At 41.7% G+C, this 25,542-nt stretch overlaps 4 protein-coding genes across 6 annotated transcripts in view; 1 reads left to right on the top strand and 3 right to left on the bottom strand.

The window, feature by feature from the left end:
- dclre1c (DNA cross-link repair 1C, PSO2 homolog (S. cerevisiae)) overlaps window positions 1-25,542 on the bottom strand; it is a 126,997-nt gene that overhangs the window by 37,731 nt on the left and 63,724 nt on the right. The window lies entirely within an intron of this gene.
- LOC125883189 (cystine/glutamate transporter-like) lies at window positions 1,238-2,719 on the top strand. Its single transcript, XM_049567409.1, has 5 exons — window positions 1,238-1,279; window positions 1,366-1,469; window positions 1,569-1,665; window positions 1,878-2,055; window positions 2,691-2,719. The coding sequence occupies exons 1-5, from the start codon at window positions 1,238-1,240 to the stop codon at window positions 2,717-2,719; spliced, it is 450 nt and encodes a 149-aa protein (XP_049423366.1).
- On the bottom strand, window positions 2,870-13,019 carry LOC125882887 (forkhead box protein M1-like). Its single transcript, XM_049566842.1, has 8 exons — window positions 12,623-13,019; window positions 11,615-12,100; window positions 11,354-11,505; window positions 7,875-8,066; window positions 7,628-7,756; window positions 6,894-6,942; window positions 6,611-6,783; window positions 2,870-4,133 (listed from the first exon to the last, which is right to left on the bottom strand). Exons 2-8 carry the CDS (start codon window positions 12,060-12,062, stop codon window positions 3,327-3,329), a joined length of 1,950 nt encoding a protein of 649 aa, XP_049422799.1. The 5' UTR covers window positions 12,063-12,100; window positions 12,623-13,019; the 3' UTR covers window positions 2,870-3,326.
- Window positions 13,994-25,542, bottom strand: part of lamb1b (laminin, beta 1b) — a 44,955-nt gene continuing 33,406 nt past the window's right edge. The window contains exons 24-33 of the mRNA XM_049566793.1: window positions 22,440-22,809; window positions 22,170-22,354; window positions 20,086-20,327; window positions 19,786-19,992; window positions 19,565-19,709; window positions 19,217-19,424; window positions 18,147-18,288; window positions 17,477-17,653; window positions 17,106-17,265; window positions 13,994-14,646 (exon numbers count right to left, since the gene is read on the bottom strand). Of these exons, the coding sequence (XP_049422750.1) occupies window positions 14,510-14,646; window positions 17,106-17,265; window positions 17,477-17,653; window positions 18,147-18,288; window positions 19,217-19,424; window positions 19,565-19,709; window positions 19,786-19,992; window positions 20,086-20,327; window positions 22,170-22,354; window positions 22,440-22,809 (1,973 nt within the window). The 3' untranslated portion in view covers window positions 13,994-14,509. The remainder of the gene's footprint in view (window positions 14,647-17,105; window positions 17,266-17,476; window positions 17,654-18,146; window positions 18,289-19,216; window positions 19,425-19,564; window positions 19,710-19,785; window positions 19,993-20,085; window positions 20,328-22,169; window positions 22,355-22,439; window positions 22,810-25,542) is intronic.

Below are 25,542 nucleotides of genomic sequence, written 5' to 3'. Positions count from 1 at the left end.
AGAGCTCAATTCCGACAAGATGTGGTTCAAGTGAGGCAGGATCCAACGGTGCCAGTGAGACGAGTTTACAATGCATTATTTGTGCGACGTTGTCAGGCAGTCCAAGGAGGAGGTGATAGACCACCAGTATCGGCATTTCAGTCAATCCCTGTGGCAATGCCACTGTGGATGAAGTGGAGGTCACAGGCTCATGAGCCCAAACATGGGCTAAAGACCTTTTTTTGCTACATGCCGACAATGATTGGAGCATACTGTGTTTGCAACAAATGAGAATCTGACCCTGCTGCAACAATGCAGAACAACTTACATGGATGCCACCTTTAGGAGTTGCCCTCGACCATACAGACAGTGTTTTACCATATTGGGAAACCATCATGGCTTTGTACTGCCTCTTGTTCATGAGCTTATGGAGCAGAGAACCATTGGACACTACAGGCAAGTACTTCAAGCTGTCAAAGTGGCCATCCGACGAGTAACCCACCACAATTGGCGCCCTCAACTTGTCGTCTACAACTTTGAAAATTCCCTGAAGACAGCACTGGAAACGGAGTTCCCTCAAACCACGGTTGGAAGTTGTTATTTTCATTTCAACCAATCCCTGTGGAGGAAGATCCAAGAGCTCAGATTGGCCGTTCCCTACAACCAAGACCACACTCTTGCTCGGGTCATCTGCAAACTCATGGCACTGGGTTACCTACCGCTTGCTCTGGTTAACTTTAACACACTTGTCAATGGCAGACGCTGTAGACGTCTTGTGAGACACTACGCTGCAATGGAAGAGTTCATCACCTACGTGACGAACACATACATCCGCCCTGGATCCACCTTTCCACAAGTTATGTGGAATGTCCTCGATAGGGACATGGACCAAAGAACGAACAACCATGTCAAATGTGAGTAATTGCAAAAATGACCATGTTGAATGTGTGCTGTTGCAAAATGTCTGTGTACAAGTCATTTTAATGTTTGGTCTTTCTATAATTGTTTAATTCTAGCTTACCACCGGCCGATGAATGATACAGTGCAAGTGCGTCATTGAATGCCTGGTTTTCTCTTAGTTTCTGTTGGATTATACACACCTGCAATTCTTCAGGTTATTGATACGGACAATTCAAAAAAAAAAAAAGTATTTTTTATACTTTAATATTTTTTTTTCACTCTTTTCAACTGAGCATGCAGACACATGAAGTAAAGGTGCAATGCATGCTTATGCACCCTCGTAGAACCAGGCCTGATGATGACTCCGGCTGAGCTGCTGGTGTCTGATGCCGTGGCTGTGGTTAGTGCTTTATTGCATTTAAAAAGAAATCCATGAGAAATATGCACTATGTGTATAAATGTGGGTCTAATCCTGTGTTTCTGCAGACGTTTGCGAACCGTGCTCTTCAGGGATTGGCTTCTGTGATTCCCTTCCTTGTGGCCCTATCCTGCTTTGGAGCACTTAACGGTGGCTTCTTTGAGGCACCCAGGTAATTGGGCACAGAAAGGTTATTATAGTCATCTATATGTGGGTTTTAAATCAGCCAAGAATGAGTGCTGACTGCCTTGTAAGTCTGTTTGTGTTGCAGGATGCTGTTTGTGGGAGCCAGAGAGGGCCACTGGCCTCCAGTCTTTTCCATGATTCACATCTGCAGACATACACCAGTGCCTGCTGTGCTGTTACTGGTAAAATTCTTTTTCTTGTCAGAATACTATTTCCAAGGTCAAGAATGAACTTTAATGCTCAATGTGTGTTAGCTTTGATCAAAAATGTCGTAATAAAATTCCACCCAAGACCTTTCAAGGTCAGTGTGTCAAACTGTGCAGCGTTCTCCATTATAAACTGTACACTAAAATGACACTGCACTGTGTTATCTGCTCTTTTTGATGACCCTAAGGTGCCCCTGGCCATCGCAGTCATCTTCACAGTGGTTAGCTTCTTCATCGTGGGCCTGTCTCTGTACTCGTACCCCTGGAACACTGGGCAAAGCTTCACTCTCACTCTGACCGGGGTCCCAGTTTACTATGTGACCGTCTACCGCTTTCGCTTGCCCAATAGATGCAGACGCATCTTCAGTAAGTCATACCATCATGGCTCATGATTCTGATGATGTCCATCGTAATTAAGAAACATAGAGTTAACTGAACAAGTTTGTGGTACTGATTATCCAGACGGCCAATGTCTGGGTGAGTCAAGCCAGATAACGGAGAGATATCCTGGGTAAGTTGAACTGGTTTCGTAGTACAGGCCTCTGGTTCGTTTCTGGTTATACAAAAGGATCTTACTCTGTAACAAAGTGGTCGACCTCTAGAGGGAGCCATGCCATAATGTTGTCAGACACTTGAGGTAATAATCTGAGCCTGTTAGTGACAAAAACAAACACTTTTAGTGGATGTAAATTGACGGTGCTCAATTGCCCACTGTGATTATGCTGCAGCTTGTTTCACTGCAGCTGACTCACTCAAGACCGGACCAATTTCAAAAATTGTTTTTCTGATTAGTAACTGACACAAAGTCATGGGAAAATGCAATCCAGGTTGAAAAATACAGACGTTACCCTTAACAGAGAGCAGAGGGTGATTAATTTGCTTAGTGTTACATTTGTTGATGTGTCATTTTGGAACAAAGACGAACTTCTTAAAGAACTTGATGTGTGAAATAGAGAGGATAGTGGCAACTGTTTGAAACAAGTGCAAATGTCCCTCTGCAGGAACAAAGTGCCCACTGATGGCATACTAATGATGAACACTCAGGAAGTGGTGAAGACGGTTCTACGATTAATGTACAGACACAATCCTACTGCTGTTAGTGCTATGTGTATTACTTTGCCTTTTTTTTATTGTTAACAATCCTGCATCACAATCTACAAGTTGTTTCCAAGAGGCTGCCAAGGCGTCTCGCTGGCTTATCAGGGAATATATTATCTTCTCATTTACATATGCAAAGCTAAATTATTTATTAAAATGTGCAAATCAACATACATTGGTGTTTATACACATACATACAGACATATTTCTCCTGCAAATCCTTCAAGAGTAGGGACAGATATGACAGGAGAAATGATAAAAGCAAACAAGTTTTACAGATAGAAATAAGAGTGACGAAAAGAAGCTGTTAATAAGTGATGAAACCAGTCAGAAAGTAGGTGGAGAGGAACATCTAATGTGAAGGATGACAACCTGGAAACTAAAATTAAAGTGTTCTCCTCAGTATTCCCATTTTCTCTTACAGTGTTTTGGAAAACTTGACACGTCCCTGTACAGACCTCTGCCTGACGCAACAGTGTGCGGAAATCTTTTTTCTTTCTACGTCCCTGTACATGAAATGCATTTTGTCCCTCCGGCTACTATAACTGAGAGATGATGTCAGACCAGCTGATATTGGCCATATCCAAGTCCTCACCATCCAGACCTGTGAAGCTAACGTTCACGAGAATCTCACTCAGGCTGACGTTCATTGTGTCCAGGGCCAGGCCCTCTGTGACCGAGAGGTTAGAGGGTGCCTGAAGCAGCTCGCTGGAGTAGCTGCCTCTGTGATACTTGATGGGAGAGTCCGTCAGTCCGGTCACTCTGGAGGGAGCGGACGTGAGCAGCTCTCTGGGGGAGTTAAACAGAGGCAGCTCTTCAAAGGGAGTGCTGTTGAAGTTGAAGGTGGTGTAGTCATGCCGCCGCGTGACCGCGGGGCCGCCTGGTGTGCGAAAGGGGCTGAAGTCCAGTATGTTTTGGCTCTCTTTGCCCACAGGGGTCACTTTCCACGGCTCGGGTAAGACCTGAGAGGGAGGCTTACTAGGCGTGGAGGAGGTCAGGTGGCTGCTACTTTTTATGGGGGTCTTGAAGGAATAGTCCCGATCGGGGCTTTGCTGCTCCTGCTGGGGCTCGTCCGGCTCGGCGTCTTGCGAGTCTTGGAAAGTTGAGGTGTCAGAGGCTACACCAGAGTCAAAGAAAGTATTGTCAAGGCACAGGAGGATGGGCTCCTCGTGCTGAGAGGGAACCAGGCGCTGTTTGCGTCGGGAGCTGCTGGCTTGTCTCTTTGGGGGGGCTTTGGGAGTCTCAAATTTAATGGGGACCCATACCGGCTCCTCCTTCACCTCCACCTTGAGGTCTTTATTCTTCTGACGATACATTACCACAGCTGGGGCGTCACTTTGCGTCACCTGTCGGACATACAATACATTTTACGATTCTACCAGTAACAACAATCATTTACCATCCCTGTCATATGGCTCGGAGATTAAGGAGCTCCCAGAAGTCAATGCTTCACTTATTTGTGGACACTTTCAGTCACTGTTCTTCTTTGAGTTAGCTGCTCACCGCTGCCAGCTGCTTCTTAAATCTCCAGTGGTGGCTGGACTAGCGCTCATTTAATAATCTTGTTGTGCCCTTTTCTCCTGTCTGGAAAATTACAGCCACCTTCTGATTATCTTGGTGAAACGACTGCCAATATTTGCATGATGGTAGTGGATGGAAAAGCACAAAAACTTGCATTTTCTTTAGGCGACTGTCTGAAACTTAGGTGGACATTTGCACTACATTTGGATGGAAACCCAACTCGCATATAGAGTAAGACTACAACTCCTCAAGACCAAAGTTCCTGTGTCTAATTTGCCATCTGCTGATTAAGGTGAAGGGGGTTAGCATCAAAGTTAGCAAGTGAAGTTAGCCTCCCATTGGAACATTAAGAATTGATAGTGTTCAGTTTCAAGTTAAGATTTGCCTTTGCAATAAAACAGCCGTGTTTTATGTCACTGAGTCTTTTTGTGCTGTTTTTTTTAAGTAGTGGTTCAGGAACCATTTAGGCAGCGGCACAGTTTTAAAAGTATTGTTTTGGCATCCGGTATTGGGGAAAAAAAAAAACCAAATGATACCGAACCCTTTTGACACAACCCAACACAAAATGTTGGCATGGAAAACTCTAGCCGGACTTAAAGGGATAGTTCAACATTTTGGCAAATTCGCCTATTGCCGTAATCTCTATAGTCATATGAGTAGGGACATTACCTTTAATTGTCAGTGCGTGCTGTTCTGAGATCGGTGGGGCAGAGCTGCCCGCTGAAATGGAGGTGAACGGTACAGGTCCCTCTCTCCCTCAAAACTAATCAAATACACCATCAAATGACTCCAAAACGCTCTTGTGGACAACTTGTAGCTTACACATTCCCCACGCTATGAAATAATAATGTAATATTACGAGACAGAGTTGTTTTGAAGCCAAATGCAGAGCCGGAACTACATTCCAGACATACAGTACTTGCTGGGCGGAGTGATTTCAAACAGCGTATGTTTAGTGCAGTTACTCCCGTCATCAAAACAACAAGTTTGTTGAGAAGAAGCCAGAATATACAGAGGAAGAGTTACAGGTTTTGGAAGAAGAGAGAGCAAGAAGAGAGGTTGAGGCTGTCGAGCAACCAGAGGCTGAGGGGAGACCCAGAGCCAGTGGTGTAAATGTGGGGCTTACTGGCCACTTTATTAGGTACACCTGTGCAATATAAATATAGAGTACGTCTCAAAATAATCACCGGAACACGGGGAGAACATGCTAACTCCACACTCATAAATCACCACAACTAGTGAAGGAATAACAACATAAAATGTTCCCTAGCAGTCTGTTTATTCCCAACAATGAGAAGTAATGCCAGTCACTTCACTATATGCTCTGGGCAAGCACTTATCCATAACATAACCACAACAACATTTGCATTTTAGCCTTATTTACCATGCTTGGGTTGTAGGCTAATGTTACTCAACATGGAGGTAACATTACAGCAAAGAGATTGCTGAGCAAAATACACAACGATCACTTACCACATCTGCTCGTTTTGTGATGCCGACAGATGGTTTGACAATATGTTTCAAGAAAAGCGTTTGAACCATTCCTGAGCTTCTGCGCTCCATCCTTTCCGGTAAAAAATAGTTGGCCTAAACAAACATTTTCCGGACCATTTCCACAGGCGTGTGGGGGTCGATGTCCAGCACAAATAACCATTGTTTCATCCTGTCCGTATTACTGGTTGGAACTACGTAAAACTTCACTTTGCTCCATGTCTTCGGCTTGTTACTGCAACCTTTTACAATGCATGTGTAAACCATGATTTACAAAAACACTTGTAAACTTTCCTCAAACTTTCTGCTGCGTCCAGCTGACGATACCACAAATGGCTACAAGCAATAACAACGGCACTGTCTCAGTCGCACACTGTGTCATTCCGCCCTGTGGTTTACTCAAGAAAGTAGTTCCAAGGATTTGCTTCATGTGTCGTCATGTTACTTAATTATACATTATTATTTCATAGCGTGGGGAATGCGCAAGCCATGTGTTGTCCACTAGAGCGTTTTTGGAGTCATTTGATGGTGTATTTGATTAGTTTTGAGGGAGAGAGGGACCTGTACCGTTCACCTCCATTTCAGCGGGCAGCTCTGCCCCACTGATCTCAGAACAGCACGCACTGACAATTAAAGGTAATGTACCTACTCATATGACTATAGGGATTACGGCAATAGGCGAATTTGCCAAAATGTTGAACTATCCCTTTAACCAATATTTTTCCTGCAAAGCTGATCCCATATGATTTTTGATACTGAAAAATCTAAAATGTATTTTTAAGATGTCATATTTAGCTTCTCAAATGTTTACCTTAGGAGCTATCCGCACTCTCTTGGCTCCTCGTGAAGTGTTCTGTTTCTGCTGCGAGCTGGACGGGGGAAACGGGGCCGACGAGGACGGCAGGTAGACAGAAGAGGCCACTGGGAGCTGGATGGGAACCAAGTAGGAATCGGTTCGAGGGAGAAGAGGCTTCATCCTTCTCTCTGAGTGAAGAAGAGACAACAACTGTCAATGTCAAATGTCAATTTTGCTGACTTCCAGCTGCTTTTTTTAGTCCCTTCAAACTACTTAGTGCCCCCATCTGTTAACTCACCAGAGCTCGTTGGCGTCTTTCTTGCATCAGGAACGATCCTCCTTTGATTCTGTGAAAAATAAAATAACATAACATCACTTTATACAGTTAAAGCACACTGCCTGAGTGATCTTACTGTGCTCTCTCTGTGCTGACTACACTCAGTGACAACTTGCGTTCTCTCCCTAGTTTTAGGGTCTGGCAAGCTAGAACAGACAAAAGTCAAAGTTAGACTGTCCCTACACATTACTGTTAGACAGAGCCTCAGCGTCCCTGCTGCTCACATCTTCTCCTCCTGCAACACAAAGATCTCCCTACACCTTAGCCCTCCATCTGCAGCTGCACTCTTTGGGTCAAAGGCTCTGGTGACAGTGAAAGTGGACATCTGATTTCCTGTCCCTTTTCTACTCTCTCCTGCCTGACTGCAGAGATGAAGACTGTTCCTAGAGAACTGAAAAAGATAAAGCCATCTTACTTAGTTGGGTAATAAAAGCATTGGCACGGGAACAGGAGCGGTCATTGGGTCACAACCAGGCTGTGGAGAAAGATGTGGAAGGAGAGTGAGGAAAATCATAAAGATTGGACAACAAAGATCCAAAACAATCCCCTGACACCACGGACGACAATGATGATATCAAATATACAAAATTATGAACAACTTAACAAAAAAAAATCAAGTCAGTTTTAGGGAATCCTTCGATATAAAAAGGTGGAAAAATGTGAAAAGGGGGACAGAAATAAGAAGCTGTGCTCACCTTGTACACCTGATCAAGAGTGAGGCATCGGTTGGCCTCAGGCCGGATTGTCCAGAAAGAAATTTTCCCATCTGGTGACGTCTCACGAATGAACATGTCGTGCAGAGAGAGGTTATGACGGATGGAATTCTGCGATTATAATGAGCAAACAAATCTTTAATGTTTCAGTAAGAGACACTCAAACACTTCCATCTGCTCTATTATATGCACCTACAAATGCTATATTTGGTTTTGAGTTGTAAAGTACCTTCCATCCTGGTTTGGCCACCTCTCTGAAGTAAGGGAAGTGGTCCTCGATCCACATGTAAATCTCTTTCAGGGTCACCCTCCCGGTCTTTCGGCTGTTGATTGCAAACTGGATCATGGCCTTGTAGGAGTATGGTGGCCTCTCTGACATGGGCTGCTGGACAGCGTCTGCATCAAACTGTGGGTTTGGCACCTGTGAATGAAACAAAGAAAAAGAAATGGAGGCCTGATCACATGAGACACGTAATAAACTGTAGACAGATCATTTTAGATTAACGTGATCACTTTAAACAGAGCCTGGACAATACAGAGATTTCTACAAAATCTTAATGCATGGAAACGTCTTTAATCTGACTGATGATGAAATAATCAAACATACTGTCACTTGACTAACACTCTACTTCAGTAATTTACAACCAAACTTTTTCACATAAGATCTTAAAGCTTTCTTATTTGAGCTACTACTTTATCAAGTGTTATGGAAGGTGTGGAGACGTCTACGTCTGCAGTTACACTGTGACAAGATCTAACATTTAATCAACAGGGCTGCCTAGTTGTTACTTAGTTTTCACTAGTGGAAAAGACATTTTGATACAACAAAATGTTAATTTATGATATCTGTAAAACAATTTTGACATGTTTAAAATATAATTTCACATGTAGAAAACACATTCTGTCTAGCAAAAAACTGATTCATAGATATCTTTAATAATAGATATCAATATTTCCTTTCTCACTAGTAAGAATAACATTATCTACAGTTTAATTTCTACATGTTGAAAAAGGATTCTGACCAGTGGAAATGTAATTTCTGATATCAACTACTGCATTCCTGCTGGTTGAATGCAGATTCACAAAAACTCACAGTCTTGGTACTACTGGATCTAAGCGCCGCCTCTGATACAGTAGATCACCACATTTTATTAAACAGACTCAGAAACCTGTTGGGCCTCTCTGGTACTGTTTTTAACTAGTTCAGCTCTTATCTCACAGATCGTTGTTTCTTTGTAAGTATGGAAACATGTTCCTCCAGAACGCATGAAATTAGGTGTGGGGTGCCCCAAGGGTCAATTTTAGGTCCACTTCTTTTTAATCTATACATGCTTCCCCTTGGGGACGTCATCAGGAGGCAGGGCATCAGCTTCCACAGTTACGCAGATGACACACAGCTGTACATCGCCGTGTCTCCTGATGACACAGGGCCAGTTGATACCCTTTTAAACTGTATTTTAGATATCAAGTCATGGATGGCAGTGAATTTCCTACAGCTCAACCAAGACAAAACAGAGGTTTTAATTATTGGTCCTGAAGGCAAGAGAGAGAAACTTTTACCAAAACTACAAGATTGTAAACCTTCACAATGTTTAAAGAACCTGGGCGTCATTTTGACTCTGAGCTTAGTTTTATTCCACACATAAAAAATGTAACAAAGACAGGTTTTTATCATCTTAAGAATATAGCCAGAGTCCGCCCGTTTCTCTCTCAGGCTAACACGGAGGTGCTGATGCATGCTTTTATTTCTTGTCATTTAGATTATTGTAATGCCCTGCTGTCTGGTCTTCCCAAAAAGACCATCTCTAATCTGCAGCAACTCCAAAACTCAGCCACACGAGTGCTGACGAGGACCAGAGGGCGGGAGCACATTACACCAGTTTTAAAATCACTGCATTGGCTCCCCGTGTGTTTCAGGATTGATTTTAAGGTTCTTTTATTAGTTTTTAAATGTCTCAACGGTCTTGGGCCATCTTATTTATCTGACCTGCTTTTATCATATCAACCCTCGCGGATCCTGAGATCCTCCGGCACCGGCCTTTTAATTGTTCCAAAAGTGAGAACAAAAACCCACGGGGAGGCTGCATTCAGCCATGATGGCCCTCACTTATGGAACAGCCTGCCGGAGAACATCAGGACTGCAGAGACCGTTTATGTTTTTAAAAGGAGGCTCAAGACTCACCTTTTTAATTTAGCTTTTAACTGATTTCTTTTACTCTTTTAATTCTTATGTTATTTTTATTACCAATGCTTTTAAATGATTTGTTAAATCTTTATGCATTTTATTATTATTAAGTTTCTAAATCTTCATTTTTTTAATTTATTATTATTTTATCTCATACTTGTTTTATCTCATCATATTGCCTTTTAGTCTTTTAGTTTTTAGCTCCAGTGTTTCCTCATGGGGGGCCTCCACGCTGAGAGGCGTGCCCGGTCTGCCCGCGGGGACGTCGTCCTGGAGATCCCTCAGGTCTGGAGGACTAGGGGGCTCTGCACCATGTGTGGAGTCCACCCCGGTCTACCTGGGTCGGCGTGGTCTCTGTGGCGGCGCTCCTTATGGCCGTAGGCTATGACACCTCTCAGTGTGGATGAGCTCCCCATAGGTGGTTCTTTCCTCACCTGGTTCCTCAGTGCCCAGCCATGTTATTGACTATATTGACCGTGTGTGTGTGTGTGTGTGTGTGTGTGTGTGTTTATATGTGGGGGTGGGTTTTCAATATGTATGTAATATTTTTGTTGTATGTTTTTATTCTGTGAAGCACTCTGTGCTGCATTTTTAATGTATGAAAAGTGCTATACAAATAAAGTTTGATTTGATTTGATTTGATATGTCTGACATATCACCAAACCATTTCAGATCAGTGGGGGCAATTGGTCGTGAAAGTGAAAATTATTTATTTTTTACATCTAAAATTCAATTCTGACCAGTAGTAATTCCAATTAAAGATATCAAGTCAATCTCACAAGTCAAAACATTAATTACTGACATCTACAACTGGTTTTCACAAGTGGAAATGTTAGGGGTGGGAATCACTAAAGGATCTATGATTCAATATTATCACGATACTTAAAAGTCATGATACAATGTTATTGCAATTTTAAATGTGTTGTGATATGCTGAGTATTGTGATAAAATATATTGTGATTTATATCTCTTTTCAACTGGAAATTATGTCTCAGAAGGAAAATTTTGCATCTGTATTATCCAATAAGGTAAGTTGTCAGTCTGTTTATCTGACTTCAGTCATTTTATCTGCAGCAAAACATATGTAGCAGACTTAAAAAACAACTGATTTCATTATTCAATTTGTACTTGTAATCTTAATAATTCATATAATAAAATATGATACTTGGTACTGTGCGGCGATACGATATTGCCACACAAAAATGCCGCGATACTATGATGTATCGATATTTCCCCCCACTCCTAGGAAATGCCAATTGTTCAAATCAACAATTCAGTTCTTACTAGTGGAAACACTCAGTGTAGATATCTAAAATTGTCCTTCCATTATAGATCAAAAGTCGAAAAATTAATTATTGATGTGTTGGCCTGGAACTGTCACTAGTAAGAATGCATTGAAGATATCTGAAATACAGTTGTAACTGGTGGTACTGTACGATTATATCTGGAGTATCTAAAATTCCTTTTATAACTAGTCAAAATTACATTATGGATATGTTAGCTTGGAAGAAGGAGCAGCTGACCTGAAGAGTCTGTAACTGCGAGGGTGTTTGGTTCTCCTTGTTAGTCGTCTTCTTGGCAGGATCTGGTTTGACGGTGCACATGTTCATTTGGCCCAGCCACTGAATATTGGTGAGGCTGTCATCTAAAGGGCCACACTCCAGTTCCTCATTCACTGATAGAGAAAAGCAGTTTAAGTTAGCTTACCAAGTCAGTGCTATTAAAGAGGTGGAAAATACACTTTAAAACTCCACAAATATACTTGAAAAATCAGATTTCCGTACATGCTTTAATTCCAGTGAGAGGTTTAGCATCTGGGGAGCTGAACATAGCTTCTGCTTCCACTGGTTGTCCAGCTGTGGAGGCGTCATCCCCGTCAGCAGCAGCCTGACATGAACATCCACCATCCAGGCCGCCATTCCCACTCAGAAGGATGAACTCGTTTGGCCTCTGAACACCACACTCTTTGCCTTTGGCCGTGAGGGCCCCGCTGACACCTTGAAGGTCTGCTGTTCTGGGGATGACGGCCACCTGTGTGTCAGACGTGGAGGGGTGATCCATAATGCAGATGCCATCAGGGAAGCTCTGACTGGCAGCTGATTTTGGAGGTTCTTTGAAGGCTGAAGCATCAGCTTGGCTCTGCGGCTCGGCTGCTGGAGGATCATTTTGTTGGAAGGGCAACTTTCTTCTTCTGAGGATCAGGGGTCTCCTCGGGCTCCGTCCCATGGTCATCAAATCACTCAAAGTGCTCCCTGGTGTTCACTGGTATTCTGTACAAAAATAACAAAGATATTGATCCATTAAAAACAAAGACTGTTTGAAAGCTTCCTGACACTGGGGGGGAGAAATATTCAGCTTTAATCAAAGTCAAAGTCAGCTTTATTGTTAATTTCTCCACATGTAGCAGACATACAGAGGAATCGTTTCTCACTGTCCCATGGTGACAGAATAAAATGCACAAGCACAACAGATGAAGACATTTACTAATACTTAAAGTAAAAATATATATATATATAAAATATGAATATATATAATAGTATACTGTATATGTGGACAAATAGCAGCTGAAGTTTCTGTATGTGTTAAGTAGTGCAAAAATGCTAATTTGGTAACGTTAGCTGGCTGGTCAACAGTTTAAACGGTTACTCTGTGCGTTAATCGACTGAGATCGACAGGAAGTAATCGATTAATATCAAACACCAGTCAGAACATAATGTACACCGGTGGGACAAGTTAACAATAAACCTACAGATGAAATCCAGCTCCACTTTGTCCTTGAATCCGGGTTTTACCTGTGTAATTGCTCCGTTTAGCAACCTACCGGATCAGTTGTTTCCGGGCGACTTCTAACGTTACACCTTCTAGAAAAGTCGTTAACATGTTAGCAGTTGTGACGTACTGTATGTAACGTTTACCGCTGATTCCCTGGCAAGCTGCCAACGTCTATATGAATATCTGACCACTCAAATATAATTCAAACCGTTGGGACTCATATAAAAATTGGGCTGATAAAAAATGACCCTACATCGTTTCAGCTTTAAAGAATTAAACATACGTTGTCGCCGCCCATTAGGACCAATGTACCTTTTAACCGTTAGTTTTCTGGGAATAACTGACAGAAACCAGAAACAAGTTGTTTTTGGCAAAAATTAAAAAGAAGAAGAATCGAAATTCAGCTCAATTTCTTGTTTTCTGATCCTAATAAATCTCAATAAACAAACTTACCCCTCCATATTTCGTGTGATTGGTGGGCGGGCTCTCAGCGCTCCCTTGCTTCTGATTGGCTAACGTGCTCTGTCACTTACATTTGGGCTGTGCCTTTCAAAATAAGGTCACCTGTTGGCCTTCACGCCAGCAGGATGTCTGTGCAGACCTCGACCCACACAGACAGGCAATGAAGTAATGCAACAGCGTTTTATTGTATTGCCCGTTAATATGCAGCTGATAGACCATGAAAATTAAAGCTCTACAGTGAAGTGTACTCTCTTGATAGTAAAACTATCAACATGACAGCAAGCACGCCAAAAGTAGTTATTAAAAATGACCAGCAGGTGTCATCAAAAATACAAATATGAATGAATAGGCCTATGTTGACAGCCAGATGGAAAAAACAGATGTACATCTATGGAAAGGCATTTACCATAGGCTACTATGGAGACACTTAGAGATTCACACTACCTGCTATGGTGGAGTAAAAAGAACCATCTAGTTTTCAGGTCTACTCTAGCAGACTGACTACATCAGCGGGGTAGCTATTGCAGACAAACTGAGTAGGCTTTGTTAACCCGAAATGAAACTCTGGATTTTCAGCTCCAGAAAGAGAGGTAACTGAAGCCTGGAGTCTGTCAACCTAACCTGGTCGGGAGCACATTTTCTTCAACAAACCCTGAGTTTTTCTCTGTCTCCTCCCTCTCACTGTTTCATTTCCTCATTCATTCAGCTTTTATCAACTGAGTACATTTCCTATAGATCAGTAAGGATCCTGGTGGGTTACCTCCTCTGCCAAACATCTTCCTGAGGGAAACTATTAACATCAAAATATTGATTAATGCAGGTAAAAGTAATGGAATCCTGATCAAAACCTGGGGAGATATGTGTATAACAAGTCACACTCTACCATCTGCCAAAAACATACAATAAAAAGACCAACAGGGAATCTGTAGTCACCAATTTTCAAATCAAATTTTAATATTTGTTCATAGTCACAAAACAATTCACAAATGCTTTTTGGTCCACATAATAATCATATCTCTGGGCATATTAAGTATAAAAATGTTTCTATCAAATATGTTCAGTCATGTTTAAAAACACAGATTGTAGTATCTCATACATTGTTCTATATTCTCTATACATTCTTGGCTTCCAGCTCTGAGGTCACATTGGCTTTTAGTGGTTTCCTTTGGGACTCATTACTTTAATACTTTAACGGTCTTTGGCAGCTTTACAACTTGTTTCCATTGTTAAAATTCTTTTTGGCACAGCTGTCCAGTATACTTGAATGTTAAGTTGTTGGCACCGACAGTGTCGAACATATTACAGTGTTTGGTCCTGAAAGCTATAAAATACTCTGGGAATCATGTGGGAGCAGTAATTTAAAAACATTTGGCACTATTAAAATCCCAGCCAGTACACCAGAGGACAGTAAAGAGTTTGAGGTGCTGGAGCGTCCAGGTGGATCATCACAGACAGGTACTGTACAGTGTCACTTTGTAGCTGATCTCCTCCAGGATCCGACGGACGGTTTGCTCCAACTCAGCCAGCTCTGCAGCTTTGGCCTCCAGGATCGCCTGGTTGGCTTCATAGGAACTCTCCAACTCTGGAATCAGATATATATTTATATGTATATTTATGTACAGCCTGTTTTTATTCCACATTGATGTGTTCATGCTATAATTTCAATAAACAAACATAGTTAAACAAATTCAGTTCACCTGCACTGTATTTCATGATTGCTGTTTTATTGTAATTGTTATATTTATGTTTCCTTTTTTATGTCATATTTCCTGTATTTATTGTGTGTGACATGGTGGAGTAGTGCTCCTGGATTTGTTGGATTGTAAAGTACAATGACAATAAAGGCATTCAACTCAATTCAATCATGACAAAGGCGGTTAATAAGTCATAGTATGCCACAAAACTCATAAAATGTCATAGTAAACTGTCATAAAGCTTCTATGACTTTTTTTCATCATTTTGGACGACATCCTATACTATGGCTTTTTTTCACCATTTTGGACGACATGCTATACTATGACTTTTTTTCATCATTTTGGACGACATACTATACTATGACTTTTTTTCATGATTTTGGACGACATGCTATACTATGACTTTTTTTCACCATTTTGGACGACATGCTATACTATGACTTTTTTTCACCATTTTGGACGACATGCTATACTATGACTTTTTTTCATGATTTTGGACGACATGCTATACTATGACTTTTTTTCACCATTTTGGACGACATGCTATACTATGACTTTTTTTCATCATTTTGGACGACATGCTATACTATGACTTTTTTTCATGATTTTGGACGACATGCTATACTGTGACTTTTTTTCACCATTTTGGACGACATGCTATACTATGACTTTTTTTCATGATTTTGGACGACATGCTATACTATGACTTTTTTTTCACCATTTTAGACGACATGCTATACTATGACTTTTTTTTCACCATTTTGGACGACATGCTATACTATGACTTTTTTTCATGATTTTGGACGACATGCTATACTATGACTTTTTTTTCACCATTTTAGACGACATACTATACTATGACTTTTTTTCATGATTTTGGATGACATGCTATACTATGACTTTTTTTTTCACCATTTTGGACGGCATGCTATACTGTGACTTTTTTTCACCATTTTGGACGACATGCTATACTATGACTTTTTTTCACCATTTTGGACGGCATGCTATACTATGACTTTTTTTTTTCACCATTTTGGACGGCATGCTATACTATGACTTTTTTTCATGATTTTGGACGACATGCTATACTATGACTTTTTTTTCACCATTTTGGACGACATGCTATACTATGACTTTTTTTCATGATTTTGGACGACATGCTATACTATGACTTTTTTTTTTCACCATTTTGGACGACATACTATACTATGACTTTTTTTCATGATTTTGGACGACATGCTATACTATGACTTTTTTTTTTCACCATTTTGGACAACATACTATACTATGACTTTTTTTCATGATTTTGGACGACATGCTATACTATGACTTTTTTTTTCACCATTTTGGACGACATACTATATTATGACTTTTTTTCACCATTTGGGACGACATGCTATACTATGACTTTTTTTTTTCACCATTTTGGACGACATACTATACTATGACTTTTTTTCATGATTTTGGACGACATGCTATACTATGACTTTTTTTCACCATTTTGGACGACATGCTATACTATGACTTTTTTTCACCATTTTGGACGACATGCTATACTATGACTTTTTTTCATCATTTTGGACGACATGCTATACTATGACTTTTTTTCACCATTTTGGACGACATGCTATACTATGACTTTTTTTCACCATTTTGGACGACATGCTATACTATGACTTTTTTTCATCATTTTGGACGACATGCTATACTATGACTTTTTTTCATCATTTTGGACGACATGCTATACTCTGACTTTTTTTTTCACCATTTTGGACGACATGCTATACTATGACTTTTTTTTTTTCACCATTTTGGATGACATACTATACTATGACTTTTTTTTTTCACCATTTTGGACGACATGCTATACTATGACTTTTTTTCATCATTTTGGACGACATGCTATACTATGACTTTTTTTCATGATTTTGGACGACATGCTATACTCTGACTTTTTTTTTCACCATTTTGGACGACATGCTATACTATGACTTTTTTTCACCATTTTGGACGACATGCTATACTATGACTTTGTCATAAAAATGAGACCAAAAAGGTCATAGTATTGCATGTTGTAAAAATGTGACTGAAAGAAGTCGGAGTATAGTGTGTCATAAAAATATAATTAAAATAGTCATAGTATAGTATGACATAAATATGTTGTAAAAAAGTCATAGCAGTACATGCTATAAAAATGTAACTAAAACAAGTCACAGAATAGTCTGTCATACAAATGTGCTAAAAAAAGTTATGATGTGGTATTTTCATAAAAATGACAAAACATCTCAGAAATATGTGAATAAAAAACGAATAAAAGGAGAATAAATATTTTGACATTCATGGCTACCTCCGAGTCTCTGCAGTTTGCTGGTGCTCTGCATGATCAGTTCTCTGGCCTCCTGCTGCAGTTCATCCGCTCTTCTTCTTGCCTGCAGCACCGATTCCCCTTTTTCCTCCACCAGGTCTTCCACCTCCACCAATTTATCTTTCACCTCCACGTCAAACTCCTTCCCACACACACATAAACAAATAATTAGTATTGGGACGACAGCAGCAGATGAAAATACACCTTGTTAGAATGACAGAAACTGCTCCACATTACCTAACAAGGTATTTCCAAAGGTAAAGTTGAATAAATAGTATGTGTGTGTGTGTGTGTGTGTGTGTGTGTGTGTGTGTGTGTGTGTGTGTGTGTGTGTGTGTCTGTGTGTGAGAGACCTGCTGGGCTTCCTCAGCGTTCTGTCTGGCCTGGTCAGTGGTCCAGTCAGCTGTCTCAGCCAGGCGGTTCACCTCCAGGTTGTTCTGTCTCAGCAAACCAACCTCCCTCTCCAGCTGCACCAGACGACCCGTGGTGTTACCGAGCTTCAGCTCCGACATGGCCGTCTCCGATTCCACCTGACACACACGCACAAACACATGTATTAAAGAAGACGATAATGGAAAACTGCTCTATCATGAACTTTCTGTATCAGTCATCAGAACATAAAGTTTATGAATGAAGGGTTTCACTTTAATTTGATTTTGGAAAAAAAATGATCAGACATGTGAGTGACCCTCTGCACTAATGGATGTATGTATGTGTATGTGTATTGTTGTTAAAATCAATAAAGATATTACTGGGGAAAAAAAAGATATGAGAGATTATGTGCACAACTGTGGCCAGGTTTTACAAAAAAAGACAACCCAATAAACATGGGGAAATGGGTCCAGGTTGAAAAATACCAAAGTTAATCTTTAATTCTTTTGGGTAAATCATCCACCAGTCATCACTGATATCCAGCACATGAATAGACTGAATCAGATTTTAATAAAACACCAACACTAACAAACTGATGGCAGTTTTATCCTCATGAAAACAGACACCTTGGAGGTCAGAGGTCAAACTCACAGAGATCAGCAGGTCGAGCGTCCCCTTTGTGTTGTTCTGGGCCAGTTGGATGGCGTCCATGGCGATACTCTGAGCACGCTCAGTCTCATCCAGGGCTGCCCTCACTACATCTGCCGTCTCCTTCATGTTAGACGCCGCCTCACTGATGGACAGATAGTTTATCATGTTAACAGTGAATACACTGAGTTGTATTTATAGTAACATATCATGTTCAGACAAGCTGAGCAAACACATTCAAAGTGCTGATATGCTTTCACACAATTTTTAAAGTTTGAATAATATTTTCAGTGATTTAAAGGCAGACGCAGACTGGCCAATCATAACGTAGCATCAGGCCGGCTCAGACCAGGGTCCAACAACAACACAGCTGTGCTCCATCGTTTCAGATTTCCTTCATTTTCAGGCTGGTTTTGTGGATTTGGAGCTAAATGTTGTGCCTGGGGCACGTCGTGTATTAATGATACTCGTTACCTGGAGAGGTTGGAAAAAGATATACGTTTCTTCCCTGTTCCAAAACCAAAATCAAACCCTGAAAAGTGTAGGGTTAGCTAGCTAGCTACTGAAGATATAGCCTACTGAATGTATACACATGCTGCTTTTGCTTTGTAATGATTATAACAGTGAAACAAAGACTGACCCTGCTGTACAGGAACCAGCCAAACACGGTTCATCTGCACACACTGTGATGCCACACAGCTGGTTCAATATCAGCAAAGTTTCCCTTTCTATTCATTGTCTTGTGTGGCGATCAGCAGTGATGTGGTGGTTCACTTTTACACTGTGATCTGTAGCCTATAGTTCGGCTTTAGCTTCTAACTATCTTTGTCTTTTTAACCTGTTGTTGCTGCTGAGTCAGTTTGACATCCTGGATATATCCTTCAAACACAGACTGTAGACCCCTCTGTCTGCTTCTCTCTGGAGTCACTCTTTCATTTCTCCAAAAATATGATCATACGTCCTCAGGGAGTGCGGTTTGTTACAGTGTAGGCTCCATGCTTAATCTGACAGCTTGTCGGACCATCACAAAGGGGCGGGGCTTAGCAAAGGGTAAATTGAGGTGTGCTTATTACCTGGCAGCCTTGGCCTCCTTCAGCAGCATCTCTGCAGCCTGGATGTCCTGAGCGCTCTGACTGAGGATCGTCTCCACGCTGGTCAGAGTGCCGACCTTCTCCTTGATCTCCTTCGTCAGCTCCTGCAGCTTCTCTGTCGAGGTCGGCATCTCCAGAGCCAACACCTCATTGGCCACTGCCTCAATCACCGAAACATCTGCCTTTTCATCTGGATTATCAGGGACAAAAACATAGCTGATTCCTTCTCCCTCTTTGAAAGGCTGAATAGACTCAGTCCAACAGTTATTTTTGTTTATCAAGCTGCCAACAGAAACTAGATTTAAGGTTACTTGTTTGTGTAGTACTCACTGGTGAGCAGGTCTCGAATCTCTTTGATGAGGTTGCGGAGCTGCTCGTTGCTCTGCTCCACTCTCTCTTTGCTGCGGTTGGATTTGATCAGCACCTCCATAGCGTTCACCTTGGCCTCATTTGCGCGGTTGTTGGCCTCCCACACCTGATCACAAACAAAATCAGCAACGTGCTCAAATCCGTCTTGAGTTATTCTACATCGGTTTACAATGTTCACTCACCATCCTGGAGAGCTCGTCTACCTCCTGCATGGCTGCGAGGATCTCCTTGTCCAGTTCTTTGGCTGATTTGAGAGCAGTTTCGGAAGTCGTGACGAGGCCTTCGCATCCTTCTCCGCCACACTGAGGCGCACCGTCCTCGCCAACACAGCCCAGACCGCCGCAGGTGGAGCCAGAGCAGTTGTCACCTTCAGCTGCACCACCACACGTCTGCAGGGAGAGGATTAAAAAAAGTGTAAGTGAATATTTAATCAGCAAATATTAAACAACATTCAGCATATAGATGAAACTTTACTTTCTCACCTTCTCACTGAGCGGTGACAGGTCATATTTCTCCAGCTCGGTGGACAGTTTGTCCAGCTTCTGTGAGTTTCTTTGGTGCTTGCGGTCAAACTCCTTCTGAGCCTTGCCCAGTTTGTCCTCAGTGGCTTTCCGTACTGCTGCTGAGCTCTCCACTGTGCTTCCGGGATCAGTGGTGGACATGTTGGCACGGAGCTCTGCCATCGTAGACTGCATGTGTGCGGTTGCGATGGTGTCCATGGCACCTGAAAACACACAACGGGTTGATGTCTGTCCGCGTCATCATGGAACTGTGAGAGGTGAATGTATGGGGGGACGTCAGCAACAGTACGCTATTTGAAACTGGATTACTTGACATGAATATAGTGGCATAAAATTTCTCGTCAGTTACTGGTGGTTTTCAGCAGAGGTTCAGCATGACTCAGCTCTTTTGTACAATGAAAAACGATGTTATAAAAGCCACTTCAGGAGCATGTCAGGAATCCTGTGTTGACCATAGAGCTGAAGTCCCTCCCCTTCCAGTGGACAACCATGGGACCTTATTTTTAGGGGTGTAAATCACCAGGATGTTTGGATGACAATACGATGTTTGCCGATATCACAAAGTCTGTCACAATACGATTTTGATTCGATTTGATTCAGGAGCCTGCGATCGATATGACGCGATATCATATGCCCATCAAACGCAATCATTTACATCAACTCTCAAAAACAACCAGAATATGATTTGACCATTTTATTTCTGAGCTCTGTTTGTTGTTTGAGCAGAGGCGCGCTTGCCCAGAAATGGTGACACAGACGTGCTATGTGAATTTCAAAATAAATGTGTATCTTTAAGATGACGATATGGATCGATGTTTTCATTTTGCATCGATATAATCGGATTGTTAATCAATGAATCGATGTATCGATGTGGATCGATCGTATCGTTACACCCCTACTTATTTTGGAAAAAATACATAGAGTAGTTGACTGTGAGAAACAAATCATTTTTTGATCCTGTTTGAACTGTGCCATGAATTAGACATATAATGTTATGATGAATTTACAAGATAATGTTACAAGATAACTGTCGACTGTGAAAATACATAATTAGAAAGACTACCCTGCGTAAATGATGTCTTAACTTTCTTTATCACTGAAGCGACAATGCCTGTGTGTTTCACAGCGGGATGTACTAACACAAGTCATGCTTTAACTTCCCAGCTGATAAACAGACCTGGAGTCACTGGGTAAAACACATCAGGTCAGATAGAGTTACATTTGTGCATGGACCACTGCTAAGTAACCTAAGCTACTAGCCAACTGGTGTTGGTGGTGTTTATTTTGCAAGACAAGAGATGTAGTTCATTGAGCAGTTTCACACAAAACTAAATAGCATGACCACAAACTGTGACTACTTTGACTTGCAAATTTATCTTATAAACTTGCAAACCTCATATGTGTTTTTCATGGCACAACTCAACGGGATCAAAAATGTATTTTTCTCTTGCAACGGTACATATTTTTTCCAGAATAAGGTCCCATTCTGGTCAACTGGAAATTAAGGTACATAGAAGCCTCTATATGCCGTCTATTATCTTGATAGAGTTACACCAAAGCTATAATACTTATTATACTAAAAGTGCATACACCTGCTCAGGCTGCACAATCTGTTATTTGTCATTTCATGGACAGATTTTTTAAAACTGCAACTTGACCAGGATCTGCATCAAAATAGCTATATTCCAGAAGCATAGATCTGATTTTTTCTTTCGGGTAAGTGCTGTCAGTTTGAGACAAACAGCAGATTTCTTTTTTTTTTTTTTAATGCTCAAATCTTACAGTGCAAAGAAATCATGTAAAACCAATTTGTGGAATGCCACCGTGAACTCTCCACCACATTTAATTGAAATCTGTTGATATTTTTTGGGAGAAGAACTTAACTAACAAACATGTTTTTAAAAACAAAGCGCTGCAGTTTTTAGAGACAAGGTGAGAATAGGTATAACAGGATAAATGTCAAGCAATATGCTGATGACTTGATGGTTTCCCTGTCAGTTAAATGTTTACAAACACACAGTTTCTCTCATGCAGTGGTTTCTCACCCTGGATGTTGGCATTCTTGGCGTTGTACACCTGCTGCCTCAGCTCCTGGACACTCTGCTCCAGCTGGTTGGCCTCGTCAGTCAGTGTGTCCAAGTTTGCATCGGTGGCATTGGCATCACTGTGAAGAAGGTTCAAGGTCTCCTCCGTTGTGTTTAGCTTTCCATTGAGGTAAGACATCACACCGCTGGAGAGACAACACAGTAATGAGCTCAAATAAAAAATGTGTCTGCTACATCTTTTTGTAGATCTCTATTTGTTTATGAATATACGTGATGTGATGCATCAGCTCCTGAATCTGCTCCAGCTTCACTGCTGCAGGGTTGCTCTCCAATATGTCTCTGACAGCTTTGACGTTTCTCTCCAGGCTGTTGACTAAGTCTTTATAAGGTGCCGTCACCCCGCTGGTCTGGAGCTGAGTTACTTGGGCCTCCAGACGTCGAGTTTGATTGGTCAGCTCGCCGACCACGGTGTCCCACACGGCAAAGCACTTATGGCAGGGTTCACAGAAGGGGAACTCTCCCTGGTAGCCCCTAGCACACACGTCACACCGTGGGCCGGACACACCTTCCACACAGGTGCACTGACCGGTCGCACGATGGCACTGCTCGCTGGAGATTCCCCGAGGGTCACAATCACAAGCTGGAAAGAGACAGAGAAGAAAGTCAGGGATCCAGGAAGAGGCATCTGCTATACAACTGAGATATAGTTAGTAAATATAAGTTATACCCCCTAAAGCCTCAGGCAGTTTTAGAGACAAAACATAATGTAAATTGTCAATTTTGAATACTTTCTACGTTAAATTCACTTAAGTACAGATGGTAATCAAGAACTGGTTCCAGCTGAGGACCAGTTCAGAATTGTATGGTCCATCATCATCAAATGCGTCAGAGTAAATCAACTCCTTTAATCGATACCGGATTGTTTTTCTGACAGTTGCGCATTGCAAAATAACGTCAAATTTATGCGTCTACGCTGCTGAAAACTTACAACAAGAAACAAGAACCATCTTTCTATACAATATGGGCTTAAATTCCAGGAATGCCATGTGTCTGACACTCTATGAATGAGTGCCACTGCTTCCCAACCGAGCAGCACATCTGTTACCGAGGGTAAATATCTGAAAACTTTATCCTAAATCCTCAACTCTGACTTGCAGTCCAACCCTCTTTGGCACCACCAGAGAGGATGATGTACAACTGACTCTGACGCAACGCCGTACACTGTCTTTCACTTCTCTGCTGGCCTGACGGGCAGTCCTTATCAGATGAAGGGATGCTGCCCCGCTGTCCCAGGGACATTATGTCCTGCCTTTATCTTGAAAAGATCCACTACTCAGTTGGTAACTCAGAAAAAAAAAATCCAAAAGATGTGGGGCCACTTTCTGAGCTTTCAGTAAACTGAAGACTTTGTGATTATGTCTTGTTCTTGTTGCTTTCTGTCATCTCTCCTTCTCTCTTTTAATATTGAGCCTGACTTTCAGCTTATCTATCATTTCTGTACTATTCAGGCGATGGAGGACCGTCCTATTGACGATATTTCAGCTGTTCTAAGGAGCTAGTGGTAATGGGGAGGATTGTGATTGGATTTCATGCTTTGTTCCTTCTCATAAAATTATACAATGCAAGTTTTTTTTCCACAAAAACAATGTATAGACTCATATAAAAGTTCATCTTTTTCAGTCATTATGACCCACAAGAAGTGTGTGGTGGTGTATTTATCTGCAGGGACTCTGCCCTCTGTTTTGTTCAGGATGTTCCTGGCAAAAATTGTGGACACAGCACTGAAAAAAATGCAACTATAGAGATGTGAAATGCCATTCTGGGGTTTCTTTCACTCCCCCTTTGGCTGGTGAAACAGTAAGGTACAGTAAGAGGTAGAGCAGGTTGTCCACTAGTCAAATGATCGTCGCTGCGATCCCTGGCTCCTCAAGTCCGCATGTCAAAGTATCCTTTATCTACGATACTGAACCCCAGCTGCTCCCAATGGCTGTGGGCCATATGTGAGTGCATGTGAATGGTTACCAAGCAGCAGGTGGCACCATGTATGGTAGCATCAGCCACATATGTGTGTGTGTGTGTGAATGTGACTGTAAAAGTGCTTTGAGTGGCCATCCGAATAAATGCTTTTGTCAGCGGTCACTGTCATCAAGTATAGTAAGTATTTGTCCTTATCTGAGACATTTACATTATGTATTATGACTTAAGTATCACAGGAGTCAAAGAAGAACAATATAACCTGATTATATAACTTGTTTTCTGTCTAAAGCTTAAGCGAGGCCTAAAGGACTCCATAAACAGTTAGATGAAACGTGTAATGGCTTAATGTTTGTACATCTTCCCGGGGAAATGAACCATTTAAAAAGAAAGTTTGTTCAACTTCCACCATCTCCGGTAAATAACCTCAGACATGAACGTGACCTTTAAGGTCAGACTGACCCACTGAGTATCGAGGCACTCCACAGGGCTGCCCGCCCTCCACAGAGAAGAAGACGACAATAACGAGGAGGAGGTTTGGTGTAAGTCAGACAGAAGGAATGCAGAGTGCGAGAGGCTTCCACCATCAGTGCTGCTGCACGTATTTGTGTGATTTATGGAGCAGAAGGTGAGGGCTTGGTTTGAAGTTTCATTTTTGTCATGGTGAAATATTACACCTGTTTTTAAAAGCACATTAGGGTCAGAGCAAACGTGGTGATTAAGGGCCATTACGTGCAAATACAAGAGCCACATACTTTACACAGTCGCCCGGTTTGGTTCCCTTAAATCACCTCACGCAAAGATGCCGACAAGACAAACATTTTAACTTCTGACGTCTAAATCTGGACAGAAGAACAACCTCTCAGCTGCTGCCGCATCTTTCGAGGCTTTGTTATCAACACTCTCTCACATAACTGCACATTACTCCCACATGTTTCTCAGTACGGCCGCCACGGAGCTCAGATTATTTCCCGTGAATTTGCACATAAGTATCATCTGTGCGGAGAGGCAGTGAGGTCCAGCTGGTTTAGCAGCTTTGGAGACCTTTAGGGAATACAGTGGGAATAATTCAAGAGAGTGCTCTGGGCGTTGGTGCATGACGAAAATGGGATGCCTGGGAGTTCTGCAGAACATCTGGTTCTCATGAGCGGGGAACAAGAGGTCAGTCCCAGATCCCCTCTCCTCTCCTCGCCCTCTCTCTTTCTCTGAGGGCGAGCCAGCTACTGTGAGGTGCACATTTCTGCAGATGGACTCTCCAGCAATTTGTTCAGCACACAATAAAACTTTTTGGAACTGAAACCGATAACTGCACACAAGCTCGCTGATTCACTGCAGCTGACATGTAACCAGCTCATTCCAAAGTCCTTTCACAGTCACAGTGGTATGTTTCCTTGTACAT

This window comes from Epinephelus fuscoguttatus, linkage group LG22 (genome assembly GCF_011397635.1).
Source record: "Epinephelus fuscoguttatus linkage group LG22, E.fuscoguttatus.final_Chr_v1".
NCBI lineage: Eukaryota > Metazoa > Chordata > Actinopteri > Perciformes > Serranidae > Epinephelus > Epinephelus fuscoguttatus.
Note: the sequence above shows the minus strand (reverse complement) of the source record. Positions and strands in the feature narration are given on the sequence as shown.

Excerpts from the sequence above, each read along its gene's own strand:
- LOC125883189 (XM_049567409.1), top strand. The coding sequence starts at position 1,238 with ATGACTCCGGCTGAGCTGCTGGTGTCTGATGCCGTGGCTGTG. Across the intron at positions 1,666-1,877 it reads TGCCTGCTGTGCTGTTACTG|GTGCCCCTGGCCATCGCAGT; the intron begins GTAAAATTCTTT and ends GATGACCCTAAG. Across the intron at positions 2,056-2,690 it reads TAGATGCAGACGCATCTTCA|GAACAAAGTGCCCACTGATG; the intron begins GTAAGTCATACC and ends GTCCCTCTGCAG.
- LOC125882887 (XM_049566842.1), bottom strand. The coding sequence starts at position 12,062 with ATGACCATGGGACGGAGCCCGAGGAGACCCCTGATCCTCAGAAGAAGA. Across the intron at positions 8,067-11,353 it reads CGCAGTTACAGACTCTTCAG|GTGCCAAACCCACAGTTTGA; the intron begins GTCAGCTGCTCC and ends TTTCATTCACAG. Across the intron at positions 6,943-7,627 it reads CTCTTGATCAGGTGTACAAG|AATCAAAGGAGGATCGTTCC; the intron begins GTGAGCACAGCT and ends TATTTTTCACAG.